The sequence below is a fragment of the Cryptomeria japonica genome, chromosome 10 (genome assembly GCF_030272615.1).
Source record: "Cryptomeria japonica chromosome 10, Sugi_1.0, whole genome shotgun sequence".
NCBI classification, from domain to species: Eukaryota; Viridiplantae; Streptophyta; class Pinopsida; order Cupressales; family Cupressaceae; genus Cryptomeria; species Cryptomeria japonica.
Window position 1 is genome coordinate 245,096,077 of NC_081414.1, and position 20,552 is coordinate 245,116,628.

Consider the following 20,552-nt stretch of genomic DNA (forward strand, 5'->3'; position numbering starts at 1 on the left):
CCTTTGTGGTCCACTCAAGTTATATTCAACGGACAAAACACACCTCCCTCATGCCTTTGATGTTCCAATTTGACCAAACAAGGTCAGGAATGACCCAAATAAGCCTTTTCACCCTAGACCCTTGGTGAGGGACAAGAGCGCTTTGCCTTGGTCCCTTGGAGAGGGACAGGAGCGAAATTCGCTCTAGATCCTCAGTGAAGGACAGGGGCGAAATTTGACTTTTTGAACTCTCTATCAGGATAATTTTTATGGAATATAACATTTAAGTATAAGAAAGAAGAAAGATTCTTATACTTTAAGTTATATTCCATATATACTTTCAGGATGTTTGAGAGTGGTTTCAGACCTCCAGGAGTTATATTGCAAAATCTAGTTTTTTGAGGTTTTTCAGTTTCCAGACTTAGTCAAATTTCAGGATCAGGGCATTCCAGACTTAGCCAAATTTCAGGATCAGGACTTTCAGACTTAGCCAAATTTTCAGGATCAGGACTTCACTCCTGCAGGACCTGCTATCCTATTGATCTCCCCGACAGCACTCAAAAATGCAAAAGCCAACTGACAAAACCCTAAAAGACCTCTAAAAAAAAAACCCTAAAAAGCAAAAAAAACAGGGGTCCCCATTTGCAATGGGGCGATGTGTGAAAACGTCACAACAGGTACTAGCCATCCAAGATCAAAATTCAAAACCGATGCTAGAAACAATAGGGAAAGAGATAAGATTGAGTTGATACCAAAGGATTTTTCATGGTGGAATTCCCTAAAAAGGAAAACAAGAAGGAAATATTGGATCGAGAACCATGTTTAATGGGTGGTATAGGTTTTTACTTGAAGAATTGGGAACCCAATTTTAATCCATTAAACATGGAATTATTGTTGCACCTGTTAATTTTGTGGATCAGAATTAAAATTTATCTTCTTTTGTGTATTATCTATCACTGAATTGTTGTATAAATCTGATTGTCTTCTTTTATGTTGCAGGAGAGGAGGAGCATTTTTATTTCAATGTCCATTCTCACACATTTCATTTGGTATATGTAGTGGGCTGGGTACGGTCAAGCGATGCCTTGACCGGCCATGTCTTTTGGACATGGCCGATCAAGACATCACTTGATCGTGCTCCCTCACGATAATAAATGTTTGAATGAGAGACTTCATTTATCTCTCATTCAATCATTTATCTTACCAAGGCTATCATGCATTAACACTCCCTCTTAGCTAGGTAAGATAAATGTAAAAGGTATTGGGAGCAATATTCATAAATCGTATGATGCTTATCTTGGGACCATAGTTTCAAGATGTGAATTGCCTCTGTTAGCGATTCTATTCACAAACTCTTGAGTGGATTGCCTCTGTCGGCGATTCTATCCATAAGCTCTTGTGTGGATTGCCTCAGTCGGCGATTCTATCCACAAGCTCTTGTGTGGATTGCCTCAGTCGGCGATTTTATCCATGAGCTCTCACGTGGATTGCCTTAGTCGGCGATTCTATCCATGAGCTCTTGTGTGGATTGCCTCAGTCGGTGATTCTATCCACAAGCTCTTACGTGGATTGCCTCGGTCGGCGATTCTATCCACAAGCTCTTACGTGGATTGCCTCAGTCGGTGATTCTATCCATGAGCTCTTACGTGGATTGCCTCAGTCGGCGATTCTATCCATGAACTCTTGTGTGGATTGCCTCAGTCGGCAATTCTATCCACAAGCTTTTACGTGGATTGCCTCAGTCAGCGATTCTATCCACAATCTTGAGTTATTGTAAGATCGTCACCTTCCAATAACCTCAAAAATACAAGTGGAAATCATTTGGAAGTCGTCACTTCCTTATGATTTACACAGGGCCCATAAAATAATTATTAGTATTAATAATAATAATCAATATTTACATTTTTTACCTCAGAAGTGCTCAATCTTGATTAGTAAACTCCCTCTCAATCACAAGGTATCTTGAGTTTCTTCTAGAGAACATATTTTTCTGAACATACGTCTGAATTTCTGACTTCAGCAAGGGACGCTTGTAGTTTAAGTTTGAGAGGACAAGTTCTTGCAATGTGGCCATATTCGAGACTTTCAAGGAGATATCAATCTGATCTTAATCGGATCTTCCTTCAGGCGGTTAGGCTTTATAGAAGGAAACCTGGCTCTAATACCATGTTAATTTTGTGGATCAGAATTAAAATTTATCTTCTTCTATGTATTATCTATCACTGAATTGTTGTATAAATCTGATTGTCTTCTTTTATGTTGCAGGAGAGGAGGAGCATTTTTATTTCAATGTCCATTCTCACACATTTCATTTGGTATATGTAGTGGGTTGGGTACAGTCAAGCGATGCCTTGACCGGCCATGTCTTTTGGACATGGCCGATCAAGACATCACTTGATCGTGCCCCCTCACGATAATAAATGTTTGAATGAGAGACTTCATTTATCTCCTACGAAACCCGGGGACGTGTCCCCTACCTGAAAACCCCCGTCCCTGTCCCGAGGACGGCCAGGGGACGTCCCCCGTCCCCAAATTGCCAGAATTTTGAGGGGACGTCCCCGAAACGGGGGGACGGCTTCCCTAGCTGTGGGGGACGTCCGTACGTCCCGAGGATGGCTGGGGACGGATTGGGGACGTCCCAGCCGTCCCGGGGACGGCTAGACGTCCCCCACATCTAGGGCTAGGAAAAAATATTAAAATAAAAAAAGTCGTATTTTCATTTTTTTTTAATGATGTTTTTTGCGTAATTGAGGGAGTGAAATATCTCATGAAGGGTTTTTTGCGTAATTGGTCAAGGGGCAGCGCAAGGGGCGATGCCCCTTGACCCCAACTTGGGGGCACTGCCCCCAAACCCCCGTCGAAAAATATTGGGGGAAACTGCGCTGATGGAAGTAGTGAAAATTTAACCTCCGAGTCTAATTAGGCTCCATTATGTATGTTATTTCTTTAATATCTATTATGATATGCATATTGACAATGTGAATGAATTGAAATTCTGAATTATGAGTGCATATTGAGTATTGAGTCTATTGATAATGTTGTATGTTCGATGTTTGCATTCTAAAATGTTTTCATAGTATCATACACATGCTATATCCATGTTTTCATATGAATATAATGTATAGATGCATGCTTTATCCATGTTTTCATATGAACATTTAGAATTTTCCTATATATTTTAAATTTTCCCTATATTTTATATAGCCGTCCCCTTTGCCGTCCCCTCCCGTCCCCAAATTTGGCAAAAAAATTTGCTGTCCCAGAAACCCGTCCCCCCGTCCCGGAAACTTGGGGTAACGTAGTTTATCTCTCATTCAATCATTTATCTTACCGAGGCTATCATGCATTAATAGCACCTGTGTGGCTAAGATTGTACAATTTACACATGGGCCATCCTTTCTCTCATCAAGGAGAAGCTCAACACATTCATTAAGGCAAATGAAAAAATGAAGCTGAATTTGGGCTATATGTCAAAATATGTGTAATGATCAACCTCAACTCTCCAATCAAAAAGAAAATTGAGATCAGATCAGATTTGGTTGGCAATCTAGTGAAAAAAAGTTGAGATGGAAAATACTCAATTGAAATGTAAAATAGAACCATCTCCCCAAACATTCTTTATAAGAATTCTCTCAAAAAATTAAAGCCAAAGGTGTTGAAGAGGAGAATGAGGAGTTGAATGCTAATAAGGATCTATTAGATGTTGAAAATAGGAACCATTTGAACCCCAAAGAAAAGTCTCTCACAAGGGAATCTAAAACATGGAAATTAAATGAAGTTTTCCATGAAGAATATCCCCCTAGAGAGATGCTTCTAGGGGGCAATTTTACCAATAAAACAACATTTGAAATGGTGCTAGAATTTATTGGTATAGTGTATGTCAACAAAGGTGATCATCTCCCAAATCTAAAAAGACAAGAAGCGGATGCCTTTTTAGAAGAAATGGAAAGTGATTCAAATGGCAAAGAACAAGGTTTAATAAAGAAGGGATAAGTGCCAAATAGATTCAAAGATAAAGAAGGGATAAGTGCCAAAGGATGGAAGCCCAATAGTGTTAAATTGGAAATAGTAGGAAAGGCAAAGGGATAAATGAAGCTTAGATTTGGGATGGGGGGACTCCCTTCCCAAGTTGCCATTGAGTTAATAACCAATATTTTTAGGGGCATCAATGTCCCCCTAACAAAAGGTGTATGCTGAAATGCCAAATAGATTTGAGCAAACCAAATATACAAATTTTGTAAGAAACAAAACTCTCTCTAGAAGAATCAAGAAAACTAATGGAAAAGTGGAATCATTGGCAAGGAATTTTCAACACTACAAGAGGGGCATCCAACGATATAGGTAATTATGGAATTTGTCCAAGGTCTCCGTTGATAAAATGCAATCAAGCATAGATTGGCAAATAAGGAGGGTAAAACACATGTTGCTAAACCTTTGTTTCAATCTAGTTAATGTTTGTAGGTCTATGGTCACAATTCAGAAGGAAGTATGGGATTGAATTACAATAATTGTTGGTAGTAATTTTATAAGAATTCTAGATGCTTCGAAAAATAGGATAGTATTACTAGATGTCCTCAAACTCAAGAAAACTTCTAGGAATTTATTAGTTGTAGCCACCTCCATGACATTGTCCTAAAAATGGACCATTCACTTTGACCAATAGAAGAAAAGAATTTTTAAATATTGTGAAAAGACTCAACCGATTCTTTATTGATGGCAATTGGGTGAAGGTTTTGCTAACATATGAATCCTCAACTATCTCCCTAATAGGTTTACATCACATTCCTCCACAGCTCGGTTTCTCCCCAAATTCTAAACCATTGAGAAACCAAGCATGGCAAGATATATGAAGAGAAGGAAAATTAGCACAAGAGAGTAAACATGAGTAGTTAGGTTGATGGCAAGAGAGGAAGACAATGGGGAAATGTGTTTCAAAATAATTGAAAAATGAAGTTGAAAGTATATCATGCTCAATTGGGAACTTGTAAACATCAATGGCCTTGACTAAGAAGCCAAGCATGGTAAGAGTTCATGAAGAAGTTAAGGAACTAGATAAGGCTGAATTAGAGCAAGTACAAACATCCTTTGGAGGATTCCTCAAAACTGAAGCTAAGATAGGCATACAACAATATGATCAAGAAATCAACAAAAGAAGCTTGGTTAATGGATTTATCACATGGAGATCTACTTTAGGTTCACAAACTAACTCCTCATCAATGAATGTCTGTTGGGAATATTGTTGTCATTGATGTCAAGGCAGTATTGAACATGATCGCTGCCATCATATTGTTGATGTTGAAGAAGGATCAATACAAATGATATCTTTGTTGTGATTTATAAGCATCTTGGCTGACCTCCATGGTGGTTTAATGCTATATTTGTGATGCCCATATTGCTGATCACTCAAGACTTTGGCGCTGACATCCTATGAATGTTAAAAATAAAATTATTATTTTTGAAGGCCTTTTTGGGATGGCCGACCAAGCATGTTGGATTGCTCCTTTTGGGGGAATTAAAAATTGTTTTTTATTGTATTTAAATGGGCCGACCTCCTTAGCACGATCACCCCTCTTGGGGAATAAAACAAATTTATTTATCCTCACATGTGGCTGACCCCTTTTGATGAGTCATGACTCTTAAGTAAAGAATTGCATTTATGTGGTATAAAAGATGTGTGGTGGAAGATGTAGTGTTGATCCCCAAAAATAAAAAATTGAAATGCCTCTTGCCAAATAGAGAATAATCTTGACCAGTTTCAGTCTTTCGTTCCAAGAACATCATACATTGTTTTAATAGGATTTCAGACATGGCCAACTGATTTAAACAGTAGAGAATAATTTGCATTGAACTGAAACCAAACAAGCAACAATAACCTTTGAACTGTGTGCAATGATGGAAAATCTTCAGACCTGTTAAAGTGCACTGGGTCTGAGCAGAAGCTAGCAACAGCAAACAATCTTTCCTTCACGCCAAAATCAGCTTTCAATGACTGATTCAAACTGAGTCGTCTCCAATGACAAGTCGGCTTCCAAAGGATTTTGTCTGTGATCAAATTGATCTCTTTAATAGCTTTCAATCCCAACAGTGCAGCTCCATCAAATTACTCTTCCCAGAAAGGAGGTGAGCAGCAACATGCAAGTCCAAATTCTATTAAATTGCTTCCAAAATGCACAGTAAAAAACAAGGGCGGCAGTCAAAAGGTAGTTCAATATCACTTCGCATGCCAAAATTTCCCTTTTATCTCTGTAGCAGCAACTTATATCATCAAGGGCGACTTTAGAAGAGCTTAAAGCACTTCCAAAACTCAAGAATTCACTTCAAAACACCTACACACGAGCTCTGTAGGGGAAAAACCTGCCAAAGGCAATTTCTGAATAAAAAATAATCTCCAGCAAATAAAACTCGCCCCAAGTCTCTAAACTCATTGCCCCAACAACTAAAGTTCCATGGAAGGATACCCAAAAACAACTCACTCCAAATCTGCTCAAATCGACCAGAAATATGTTTTCTTCAAGATGTAGGACTGCATATGAAGATGAACTATGTAAGGGAAAATTTACAAACTGAGACTTAATGGCTATCACCAACAAAAAGGGGTGTCCATTACTCAGGAAATCAAAGAAAGGGTACCGATGATCTCAATTCTCTACAAATACCCTATTCAATCAAAACTAAGAATCTTGTTCACTCCAACAAGTTGTATGGCCACACATTAAACACCTGCAATCATGCCTTTTCAATTATTCCCAAAACTTTGTAATCCCTTCAACAAGATTAAAGTTACTTGCAAATCAAAACACTAAGAAGATCATCATTTACTCCGGAAAAATTGAATCACACCCTTGAATAAATCTCCAAATTTGAAAGCAACATCATAGCCTCTGTATGAGACTATCAGCAATCACCCAAGAAGGGTCTTTCACCTTTGTGGATTATATTCTCTAGGAAGAATTATGTCTTCCAAGAGTCCCAAGAACAATCCAGCAGAGTTTCTCCAACAATACTGCACACACGCCTACCCAAAACGAGCTCCGAAAACCCTTTTATCCTTCACAAACTTCAATACCCAAATGGGAGAATAAAATATTAATCTTGTAAGTCCTTATGTCTCCCTAAATTTCCACACCTAACACAAACATCGCCACTATACTTTATTAAAATAATTTACTCCATCAAACTTGGGCACACAATCGAAGGTATTTCTTTATTAAATAATTAAATGCTAAAGTGATTTAACAATATAACTTGGCATTTTACTAAAATCGCCACAAATAAAATTGCAGAAACAACAACGAAGCGTCAAATAGCGAAACTAAAGGTGTTGGGGTGTCACTGAAGATGAGGATATATAACCAAGCCCAAAAAGGTGACTTACTATAAATAGACATGGGCTCCAAGAAACGTGAAGCTCAAACCAGGTGACTGAAAACACTTTCGAAAACGTCATTGCAATACACACTGAAGCTCGAGCTCAAAACCCTGAATACTACTTCACTAATGTGAACAATTGTATTTGTGCTACCAAATACAACAACACATCCAATAGAACTCTCTACGAAGGTAGGATAGCTTAACACATAATCCTTGGTCTCCACCAAAATAGAAAATTACGATAGATTTAATGTCTTCACAATCAAACCTCAATCTTGTTTCCCCTGATTAGTGATTCCCAAACAACAATACCTAAGATGCTATAGTGCATATAAGTTATCTACCCAAAACACAACTTTGCAAGTCCTATCATCCCTACTTACCTTGCTAGGAAATAGTTAGAAACTTAGAACTAATAGCCTTTGTGTAGAGCCTATCATGCAAACATTTGCCTTGAAGCACACACTATCATCCCACAAGCATCCTCATTCAAGTTCGAGCCATTTTTACCCTAGGGATGCATTCCCAAAGGACAGCCAAATTTAGGCATTGCTTTCCATACATGCACTCCCCACCTCAAAAATTTCTAAGAATTCTAAATCCCACACAATATATTGTCCTTTGCTTGATTTACTTGTTTACCTTTTTCTCCTGTTTCAAAGAGAGACCTCAATTTAGACAAAAAACATGCACTTGTTTATGATATTGCTATACCTCCCCACACCAATGATTATAAAGAACCAAAAACCTAAGGGATTTTATGGTCCAAAATCTACTGTAATGAAAGAATGAACTACAACGTGCCATTATTGACAAATGGAAACTCCACATAAGAAAAGATCAGACACAAGAACACCACAATATGATTTGTTCCTTTAGGAAACCCAAAGTAGAGAATACTTGACAATTAAGAAAAAGAAAGATTGTAAAATTATAATGAATCATATCATAGAAGCAATAGTCGGGAATAAATCACGAATGATTGTGAATAGTTACAGTGGCCGATTGTTTCCCCAAAAAATCGTGGAAAATTTGGTCAATGATTTTCCACGAATTTTTGGGGTTAAATTGTGCAATTAAATGGCAGAAAATCATGGAAAAAAGGACGAAAACCTAAAATTAGTAGTGCGGAAAATCACAAAAAAAACGGAACCCTAAATTTGGCAGTTAAACCCTATAAAACGGCTGCAAAACAGTGAAAAAATGCTACGAAACTTCTCTAAATCATGTCACATGACATATCGCGTGACATATTCGTAGTATCCTTGTCGCATAAGAAGAAATATCAGCGGAAATAAGAAGGGTTTAAACATAGCAGTCGAAATTTGGCGCGACAGTCAGCCATTCCAAGTATTTAGCAGACTCTTCTACTTTGTCTTATTTTTCAACTTTATTTTCATGTAACTTTTTCTATAATAGGAAAGGCTTCACATTCTTGTTTTCTTGTTATCGAGTTTGCAACTCCAATTTACATAAGCTTTTTCTGATCAAACATAGCAGCATTATTTCTAAAAAAATATTATACATTATTAAAGAAAAAGAATAGTTCATGTTATCAGATTTCATACATGTTATAAATTTTAATTTTAAGATTATTTGCTTGTTTTTAATTTATTATCTTACCCCATATTTTCCATACACTTTTAAAATATTCCTAGGTTAAAATTGTATTACAAATTATAGTACTGTTCAATTTGCTGAATTAATAAATGTCTCATTCCAGTTTTACATATATTAAAATGTGATTAGAATTCCTTACTTTTGTGAGAGAACCTTGTTATTTGAGATGTAAATAAATAGTTAACCGACAAATTTTATAGGATCACCGAGTGTGACCAATCAAAGATGTGTAAGGCAGACCTCATTTTAAAAATTGTACGGAAAGTAAAAGTATACTCTCACGGTATAAAATATCGTATGTTGAGAAGAAAATATAGTTACTCACTTGATTTTGCAATGTAATCAGCGATATGAATATAAACAATGATAATTGATGTGTTGAAGTCTTGATATTATTTGCTTACATTATCTCTATGCTATGTAAACGTCCTAAAATATATTAAAAAAGTAGTTTTTGACTTTTTCTGCAATTTTTTACGTTTTTTCATAAATCCAATTTTTCCCCAGTTTTTTCAAAAAATCTTGTACTTTTGTTTTGCCGATTAATTCCCCAAACGATTAATGCTGCTATGAATCATATGTTAAAGTGGTAAGAGTCACTTATACACAAACTTAAGATGCAAAAAGTCAACTCTCTATAACCTACACCCCAAGACAAATTACCCAAAATTATACCACATATTGGTGATGTTTACTGCTATATCTGATAAATTAAACCCATGAATTAATAATAACGATGACAATGCATACCAAATACAGGATTAAATTATGTCTTTAATTGCACATGAAATTATTACTGAAGAAGACCAGAGATGGTCAGCCATGGATTGAAGTTTATCCAACTAGATAATACTACTTTCCTTGACAATACATATTATATTTGAAGGACTCAATGGTTGCCAAAAGGAACATAACCATCAACCAACTGATGCTTATAACTACCCAAAGTTTACAAACACTTAATATGAACATTTATAGTCTGATAGCCAATATTGTTTAACATAACAATAGACATTGTACACTGAATATAGGTGACTCCCTAAGGATCTTCACAAATGTGGCTTTTACATTTAGGTAAATATTTAGATTCAACTCGAACTGAGCTAGCAAGCATGCAGCTGATCAGATAGAATAATTTGTCTCTCATGCTTATCAAATCAATTGTAGTTTCAACTTTCAACACATACATTGAGTTAACCTTCCTTGTTTTTCCTGTCAATTGGTGTTAGGTTTTAGTTCTCCAAAACCAAATTTCACCAATCTGATTATTTTGTTATTTACGGGCTTTCATTTGATGACAGGGATTCACACTTTCATAAATCCGATAACATGGAATTGAAGGTCAAGAAGGTTCAAAGTCCAAGCAATTGTTGCTCCAAAGAGTTGCACAAGATTTCATATGGTACAATGTCAGAAATGAAAATCATAAGGGTTTTGGAAATTAAAAATCATAGCATTATCTGTCTTATTGCACCTTTCTACAATCTGAAATTCTTAGCCCACTTCCAAGGATTACGAAGAGATAACTGCATGTCTGGCAGAGTTAAGAGGAAGCGTGCAGGAAAGAAATACAAAATCCATTCCCCTATGAGTTGATACAGAATGAGATTAATGACAAGATGATAAGCACATGTGAAAAAGAGATAAAGCCCTCAGACGAGTAAGAAACTACTGTCTGATACCAAGTCCACTCTCATCAAAATGTACAGATAGGAAACAGAGACATCATTGTCACATGCCTGACATTTCAAGGGGTCAAACTTTTCACCCATCAATATGCTATGAGCAACCACAGTTCCAAACTCAATTTCCTGAAAAATCAGATACTCAGACGTATGGATGGTGAGGTTGTTCTTATGAACTGCATTGGCGAAAATCAGAGGTGCCTGGAAAATATGATGCATGTACCCCCTCTCCCTTGCAGACAAGTCATAGTAATAATGGGAGCAGTTTCTATTACCACAGTTAAAATAATCTTTGAATATTATAGATTTATATGAATTTTACTGTATTTCTGGAATTATAAGGAGTGCTTGACAATGTTGTTTGTTTGCTGATTGCCTGTTAATCCCCACTGAGTTTACAGTTTCAGTTTACAGCCACTGAAGTAATTGTACTTGCAAATTATATATAACATGGTTTGCTGGTCAAATGGGTAGATTAAACTCTCTTCCAGCTTGAGGTATTGAACTGTATTTGAAGACCACTATCAGTTAAGGGAAGGAAGCTCCAATCAAAATCCCTTTGTCTATCAGAGAACATAAAAACAAAAAAAAACTGTGACATAAGCTGAATTCAAAATAATATAATATGGTCTTGATCCTTGTAATTTACGTCATCAGATGTTTGGAATAGAATATTATTAATGCACTACAGGTCAGATGATCCCAAAATCAAATAACATCAAATTATTTTTCACAATATGCTCAATGGAAGCAGATCCAGTAACCATTCTTTTAACTTCAAGAGTTGCCAGCTAAGTTAGTCAAAAGATATCCATTACACAGTATTTGATTCCCAACTCAAGTACATGTACATCAAATTTCATGTGTGGATATCTGTGAAAACAGACATAACACACAAGCAAACTAAAATTTTATAAACACCCATGTATAATTTAATATTCTAGTATTTATTACATGACCATATATATAAACTAAAAAATCAAACAAATTTTAACTGAGCTACTAATAAATCAAACCTTATTAGTCTGTTTATGGTATTATTCTCTAGTAGCTCCATGTCTAATTTCAAAATTAGATACCAAAATATATCCATAATTTGATTAATCAAAAAATGAACCAACTTCCCTACAATGATCACAACAAATTGTATGGCCACCAGACAACCTTTAAGTTACTTTATCTTCTATAGTATCGGTATATATTAAATAACTATAGAGCAATTAGCTTTTTATTAGCTGAGTTCTTGTGAAGATAATTTTGACTGAAGAAATAATCTGATTAGACAAAAACATAGTCAAATGTAAATGTTAATTTTGCACTGAAGTTCAAAGATAAAATACCTTATCATGAATCTTGTAGATCCAGGATCCCCTTGCCTTCCTGCTCTTCCACGAAGCTAGGAAAAAAACAACTCATATTAATCATTTTTTTTCCTTTTATTCATGCATAGTGCATCAAATGTCATTTGCTTTTTTAAATCGTTGAAACAAGAAATGGTAAGCCATCTCTACAAAATAAGGATTGCACTACAGATTGGCTAAATTTCAAAAAACCTCAACAACATAGGTATGTGCATGAAAAAGTGTGTGTACATACAAAAGTTGGACACCCATAACCCACCAAATATAACCTCCTACCAGCTTCTCCCGCAGGCGCACGGCATGCACACATGCAGATAAGCAATTTTTGCCAACTAAAGCAGTTTTCTTATATCTTATCGTCATTCAAAGGAAGGATAAATGAAAGTGTACAGCAGAGTATGACAGCAACACAAGCTTCTGTAAAATAAGTCCTGAACACCAAAGATTGAAAGGAAAACTGATTTCATAATGAGGCAGACAGTGTGGACTTCACTTGAGCAACAATACTTTGGTAAATGTCTGAAGATCGTCTAGTTGACTATGAGTGGCCAGTGACAGTTTAGAGAGGGTTTTCAACCTAAAAGGCTACATGAGACCACAAATTCTCATGCATATTTGCCAATGTCTTAGAATCACTCTGAAAAGAATCTTGAATATCTACTAATCTTCATGAGCCTTTGAGTCACAAACAGTTAGTAGCTGCATCATTGGAAACTCTTCGATAATCAGTTTGATTGCAAAATTAAACTTAGTCTTAGAATCACTCTGAAAAGTATCTTGGATATCTACAAGTTTCATGAGCTTTTGACTCACAAACAGTTAGTAGCTGCATCATTGGAAACCCTTTGACAATCAGTTTGATTGCAAAACTAAACTTAGTGTGTGTGGTATAGTCTCTCCCTAGCAATTGATTGTAAATTTTCATGCAGAAACTTGATCATCTTAACATTGTAAGTGCAACCCAAAACCTTCCAACTGTTCCCTGAAGTAGATAAATGAGTTTAACTGGAGCTGAACCTATTAGCAGTTCATGAAATAAGGACAAAATGCAGTGGCAAGGATTCAATTCCCACTTAGACCATGGGGAGTTGAGTTAAGCTTTACCAGACTTCTCCAATGTCTGCAATTTTGTACCTTTTTATTTATCATTAATAAAACAGTTATAATTTTCTATTAAAAAAAATGAAATTGTTGAAGAGAGCAGGTAAAGGCCAAATTCAAAATTGGGATAAAAACCAAAATAGATCTTGTTTGTAGTTAAACCACTATTCAAACACTCCATTTTTTACTGAATTGATTCTTGAAAAAAATTTAAAATAAATAGATTATTTTTAAAACCACCAATCAAATATCTAAGTAATTGCAGATAAAATTATCAAATTAAAAGGAGCAAGAGATCCCTACAACAAATAAGATACCTGGTTGTCAATCCGCCGGGACTCATGTAAAGATGTACCAATGACATGAAGGCCTCCAAGTCTCTTGACCTCTAGGCCTTCCTTAGTGCAATGAACCTTGCAGTCTTTTAAAACAGCAAGATATGCAAGAGCAATCATTGGACCAAGACGAAATGTGCTGCTCTCACCACCGGCAAGGCTTTCAAGTTCATTCACATCCTTACTACGGCTCAATTCCAATGAGGCTGAGATCTTAGATTTTGCTTCGCGATAGCTCCAAATCTCGCCATCTCTTTGGCAAACATGTTTGACTGCAAATTTATGAGGAATAATGCAGTCAATACACACTTTTTCACAATCACGCTATCATAACATTATCTTACACCTAAAACAGCTGCGAGAAAAACAGGGATAGAAAACAAATTAGCATGCATGGTAACCATAGTTTACCAGTTACAACTGTCTTTGCTAGACTTCCTAGTGATGATGGACTTAGCTTTACCTTTGCTAAACCCTATCCACACAATTTATACCATATTAGTCAACACGACAAACATTAAGCATCAAATAGACACATTTTGCTTTCTCCAGCACAAATGTTTCACATAAAAAATATATTCCAACTCAAGGATCCAAAATAGACTAAAAGAAACAAACCCTGTATAGAAAGACATCATTTAGCTGATAACAAAAAACTTGCCAGTTGTGATAGAGGTGCACCATCCATGTCAATATTTGGAGCTTCTTTTGTCATGAAACACATTAAACTGTCTTCAATAATTTCTTCTGCTAGCATCTGAATATGATGATTAAAGTTGTCAGACAACAAATAAATACAGCAAAAGCAACGTGCAGGTTCATTAATCTAGTAGAAAAATTCAATTATTAAAATCTATTTAAGACATTCAAACATAAGGCTTGTGTTAAACTGGTCCTCCCTCCATTCATCCAAGGAAAACATTAAGAAATGGATTCTAATCCAATGTATAGCAAAGTAGATAAATCTTTAATTATAAAATTTAAAAGTTATCATAAACTTGTCTACATTTATCCTATGTTAACGGTTCTTCACAGAAAACCCCACGGATCCAGGTACAATCTGCTCCCAGTTCAGATGTGGGTCTAGTGTGTCAGGGGATACGACTAGGGGCCTGCATTTTCCCTGTATTCCCTGTAGGTGAACAAACCTGGGCAAACCCATGTTGAACACGACTACATTTCAGTGAATGAACAGTGAACCTGACTTCATTTTGACATTTTTATAAATATCTTTTCCTTTTTAAGCTTTTCCCACCAGTAAAACCCTGGCAACTATAAATATCATTACAGCTAAAGCACTGTGGATGCAAAATAATATTAAGAAATCCGTATGAGAGTTAAAAGACAAGTTGGAGAGGAATACTTTAGGGTGGCTGAGCAACATTTAAGCAATAATTTAACAAAACCACTCAAAGTAGAAGGCACGAAGTTGATACTGGAGGGTAATGAATTATAGAAATCTCTTGTGAGCATCATCATAGGGTGAGTTTATGATCAAAGAATTTAACTGAAACCAATGTTGCACCAAGTTTCCTGACACAAGGATGGGGGACCAAGGCCCTATGTTTGGAGGCAGCAGCGGGGGAGCAGCCGAGGGGCGGCACCTCAGACACCTCTGTATTCATCATCCTCCCAACTCCCTCCTCCACCATGTTTGCTTCTTCCTCCATAACAGCTCCAAGAGTTTCAGCCCTGGTCAGGACCTGCTCTGCCTTAACGATTTTCCATGACAGTAACTGGAATACTATCTCACCTTGATCACTTAAGCAAAATTAAACAAGAGGTGCTCAACAACAATGGCATTCCTCCTCTTTTCCCCTTTATCCACCAGAATATCACAATCCCAACTTCCAAGACAAATGGATCATGGCTAGAATCTCAGGATTCAAGCATGAAACAAACACTTCAAACAGAGTCAGTGACATACCTGAAATGAATTCACATTTTTTCTGTTATGAGTACTTGAAAGAAAAGTCAAAAAAGTGAGTGACAACAGGAGACAAGTATTTTTTCCCAAGGGAAGAGGTAAGGCAGGGAATGGTTGTGCTGACATTCCCTGCATAGGAGGCTTTCAACCATAAATTCAATCATCAATAACTAATGTCCATCCAGTATTGATGTGTACAGCTCCACTGTCATGCCATAAGATTGATCATCAAAACAGCAATTGGGAGCTTTTGCACAGCCCAGCTTACTCAAGGCATCCCCTATACTGTGAGGTTTTGTATGCATAATAATTTCTAGGAATTCTTCGAATAGAAAAAAAATAGATAAATATATAAATGATTAGGTTGGGAGAAACATCTAGTGCTGCAAACTGCTTCAAACATACCCAATCATTGTAGCATTGTCACATGTGCTGGGCACGAGATGCTTCATACATACATGATAACTGTCACATGTGCTGCTTATGTAGTAAAACCAGCATTGTCAATACCAGCATTAGCTAAGTGATCCACTGGCTTGTTAGCCTCTGGGTAGTAGTGCTTGATAGTATGATACCAACTGATTGAGAGGTGTGAAATAGATTCCTGAACTCTATTGAAAAACCCTTCCAGTTTCCCCCTAAAGGTTGGCCCTTTCTTCATAGCATTGATAATAATCCAACAATCCCCTTTGAGCTCAAGCGTCTCTACCTTCAGATCATCCTTTCAATGAGGACTATTACTTCAACTTCATTATTATTACCCTTGGATATGAAATTCAAGAAAGTTATTACTAGTACATCTGATCTGTTCCAAGGGAAGTCTCATCATGAATTAATTTCAACTAGCTGGTTCATGCAGAGATCACTTTGCTTCTATTGATTTTGTGTATGGTTGACCTATTCGTGGGTTGTAACTTGTAAGTTTATATAATAGATGAAATTGATTAATTTTATGGATAATCTAGCTAGTTTGTAAATTTTGTTTTCGAGACTAATAAATAAATATTCAGCTTGAAAAAGACTGGTACATTAATTTTCCTTGTCCCATGCCTTACAGCATATATATGAGTCAAATCATTTATTTCTAGTTTACAGGACATTTACTAACGGATTATGATCATTTGGTGGATCTCAGATATTACTAATTGAGAGAAAATATTAATCCAAAAGAGGCACCTTTTGATTTATCCCATCTGCTTCAATTTTCCTTTTTTTTTATTTTTTGGTTCACTTAAATGGATTTGTTATTGAGTCCCTGCCCTAGATTAAACAACTCAAAAGAAACAAAAAATGAAGCACTGTCGTGGAAAAACTCAAAAAATAAATGTTTGTTCAACCAACTAGTGAATTACAACTATCAGTGACTTGCATGTTCAACCCATTGGTGAATTTCTTGCACCTCACCAAATTCTAAATGAAAGGGAATAAAACTAGTGGCCAATGCCTCAACTTGGGTATTTGGAGGAAGGATGCTCTCTGGAAAAAGGATGACCTGCACAAGTGAACTTTATTTTCCCCTCATCTTCTTCCCATGAACCCTCTCCACCATCCTATCTTTCATATTTTCTTCCCTTACTGCCTTGCCCATATTTTCTTTGAAGTTGTTCTTCAAAGAAGCCAGAGTCCTCAGCATTCCTTGATCAGCATTCCTTGATTGCATTGCATATCATCTGGGCTAAAAATGTCTAAATTATTATATGGCGAGTCTTCCTACCACAGACAGGTAAAATGAGTTTACAACAACAGTACATAAATTTCCCTTGTCCCATTCCTTATAGCATACATATGAGACAAATCATTTCAGTTTAGTTCACAGAACATTTACCACCTGATCACAATCATTTGATGGACCTCAGATGCTATTATTTGATATCAATATGAATCCAAATTTGGCACCCCTTTAATTTATCCCACCTGCTTTGGTTTACTTTTTTGGGCTCAATAAATTGGGGTTGTTGTTGGGTAACCCATGCTCGATAAAATAACTAAAAAGAATAAAAAATTATCAATAAAGAGAAACCTCAAAAATGCAAATGCAAGTTTAACCCTGGTGAATTTCTTGGACTGGACAAATCCCACATGAATTGATTAAAAGTTTAAAACCAGTGGCCAACACTTCAATTTAGGTTTTCAGAGGAAGGATGCCCTTTGTGGAAGGGAACCCAATTTTCTCCTCACCTTCTTTCCCCTAACACTCTCCACCATCCTACCATTTATATCCTATCCTCTCTTGATTAAAATCTTCTATGTGCTAAACAGCTGAACTATGTGATCACAAAGACAACTCCAAGGTTCCCAAATGCATACAGCTAGTCTCAATTTGTTCGTTGTCATTTGCTAGTGATCTCAAGGGGGACTTACATAATTGTTCGAGTGAATCAAAGGATTCTGCTGATTGCTGACACTTGTAACTTTCTTCTTTTTTGGAATGATTTTTCAATAAGTTCTATTTAATCCTAATGATTTTTCAATAAGTTCTATTTAATCCTACTTCTACCAAGACTTTGAAAAAAAGGCTAAAGGATGAGGGTTTAGGAAGATAATTCTAACCCTAAGCTAATCCTATGAAATGGGGAGATAGAAGTTGCAAAAGTGGAATTAAAACCAATTCTTGCTTCACAAAATTCAACAACTACATAAGAACGGTGCTATCTTTTAAGGAATGCAAAAATATTTTCATATCACTAATATTCACCAACATTTTGAACAATGAATAAAGCAATATAAGTTAAATTTTCATTTACTAGTTTAGGCTAACTTTGCAAAATAATTAAAAATCATCCAATTATAAAAAGCATGAACACATCATTCCACATTAAACAACTTTATCATATCCTTCATTCAATCTAACAACTTGGAAATAAAATCTATTCTAATGAGAGCCAAGAAACCATGCTAACTTGCAAAAGTGGACAAAGCTTCACCAACAATTGAATAATGAATAATGTCGGATACTTAAGAAGTATCACTACAACAATTTCTCTGAAACCTCTCATGAGTTACAAATAAAATGAGGAGGATTTATATGGACACCCCAATACAAAGCAACAATCCACATCGATCCATGATCAACGGCCAAGATTTTACAATAAAGCCCTAATTAGGGTTTTTACAACAAACTCCTTTTGGCCAATGAGAAATTTACAATATTTTGAATAACCAATAAGAAAATAGGAGCCATTTAATATCTTCCACTTGTTGAGTCTAGTTCATTACACTTGGACATGCCTAACTTGGAACCCTTTGATTGATTGATTGATGACTGGAATGCCACCTCAACTTGCCTTGCAGATTTGATTCCTCGTCATGAAAAAGTGTTGATACCTTAGGCAATATCTCTTGATACTCAATATTTTCAATTACTAATGTGATGAAGGTGCTAGGACATATTCCCAAATTGCATCATCTTTGGATGATCAAGTCTTCTAACTTTGATTATCTCTTCTAAAATTGTCTTTCCCTCTTGATCATTCTTACATTTTACTCTCATATTTGGGAATATTCCTTGCTTTAGTCTTGAATTTTTTAACTTGATGTAGGGATACCTCCATGTTGCACTATTTCTCAAACCAGGATCACTTCTTTGTATTGACTCCTATTCTTGGATTTCCAAAGGAAATTCATGATTATTAGAAAATTTTCTTCATCTTCGTTATGCCTTGAACTTGTCGCTCCTTGGTGTGGAATTTTCTGTGTCCACCATCATTTTGAAGTTTTCTTTATGTCTGAACTAATCCTCATCTTCACTTTGATCTTGTGCTTCTTGAACAATCCTCCATATTGACAAGTTCTTTCTTTTGATTTTAGATTTCCAAAGGAAATCCAAGGTCAATGTAGAGTCTTTCATCCTTGTATGACTTGATCTTCTTGAATGTCTTGATGAAGTGTAAGTCCTTCTTTGTTCCATTCACTGCATTGTGGAATCATCTTTCCAACCGGTTCCTTTAAACTTGAACAACTTGAGATAGTCCTTTCTGTGGTTGAGTCTTTCTAGTTCCTCCTCTCATATTCTTTGGTGCAAACATGGTACCTATACGAAGCTTAAAGTTAATGAATTTAAAAAAAACAATTGAAATGTCAAGGAATCTGATAGATTGATTCCAGAATTCCTTAAGTTCTGATTTTGTTTATGAATTCCAGAAATTTTGATCTTCTAAAATCAGTATTCAAAACTATGAATGCTCAAACCTTGACAAAATCTGGAAAATGGAATTCTAAAACCTGATTTTCTTGTGAATTTCAGATATTATAATCTTCTAAAATCAGAATTTAAAACTATGAATGCTCAACCTTAACAAATCCGGAAACGAAATTCTAAAACCTGATTTTTACCTTTTAAGGAGGTCTGATTACAATTGGAACTTAGAGATATAGATCTTGAAATTAAATTTCAGTCCCAAAATTCAAAGACAAAAGGGAAAAAAATTCTGTGATTTTGAGCTCAAAGCATGATCACCAAGGCTGAATATATGTCTGAAACTTTTTTGCCTGCAAATGAAGAGGACTTTGCCTGGTTGATCAGCCTCTTTTCTTCAAGAATTTGCTGTTGCTGGGCTTGCCTAGAGAAAAATTGAACTTGTGGAATGAATGATTGATGCTCTTCCCTTTAACAGACTTGTGAATCCTTCTAGAAGGAGGGCGACTTGTGCCTTCTATCTCTTGAAAAAAACAAAAAACAATAAGTCTAGCCTCTCACAAGTGACTTGCAAAAAAAAACAATAAAGCCATAAAACTTGTTGATTCCTTCCTTGAGCAACATTGGCGAATAAAAAAATTAATTTCATTTTTTTTTAATAAAATAAATGATTTTCCCCTTTCCAGCGACTTCATGAAGGAATTATTCTTCCACATCTAAAGTGGATTTTCCAAGTGGATTTTCTTTTTTATCTCACAAGGAATTTTCAAGTACTTAGAAACTTTTTGCTTGCCTATACTTGGGAAAATTGGACCTCAAGTGGATTTCTCCTCTTTACCTTGTGGATTTCTTTACTTGGGAAATCCGACCTCCAAGTGGATTTTCCTTTTTATCTCACAAGGAATTTTTAAGTACTTAGAAACTTTTTGCTCGCCTATACTTGGGAAAATTGGAGCTCAATTGGATTTCTCCTCTTTACCTTGTGGATTTCTTTACTTGGGAAATTCGACCTCCAAGTGGATTTTCTCCTTCAAAGTG

General features: G+C 35.9%; 1 protein-coding gene across 4 annotated transcripts in view; it reads right to left on the minus strand.

Annotated features, from left to right (window-relative positions):
- The window catches only part of LOC131066584 (protein translocase subunit SECA2, chloroplastic), a 195,507-nt gene that overhangs the window by 131,521 nt on the left and 43,434 nt on the right, over nt 1-20,552 (minus strand). For all 4 annotated transcript variants that reach the window (XM_058001391.2, XM_058001389.2, XM_058001388.2 and 1 more), the window contains 4 exons: nt 14,114-14,209; nt 13,864-13,927; nt 13,435-13,724; nt 11,996-12,051 (listed from right to left, as the gene is read on the minus strand). In XM_058001391.2, coding sequence (XP_057857374.1) covers nt 11,996-12,051; nt 13,435-13,724; nt 13,864-13,927; nt 14,114-14,209 — 506 coding nt within the window. The remainder of the gene's footprint in view (nt 1-11,995; nt 12,052-13,434; nt 13,725-13,863; nt 13,928-14,113; nt 14,210-20,552) is intronic.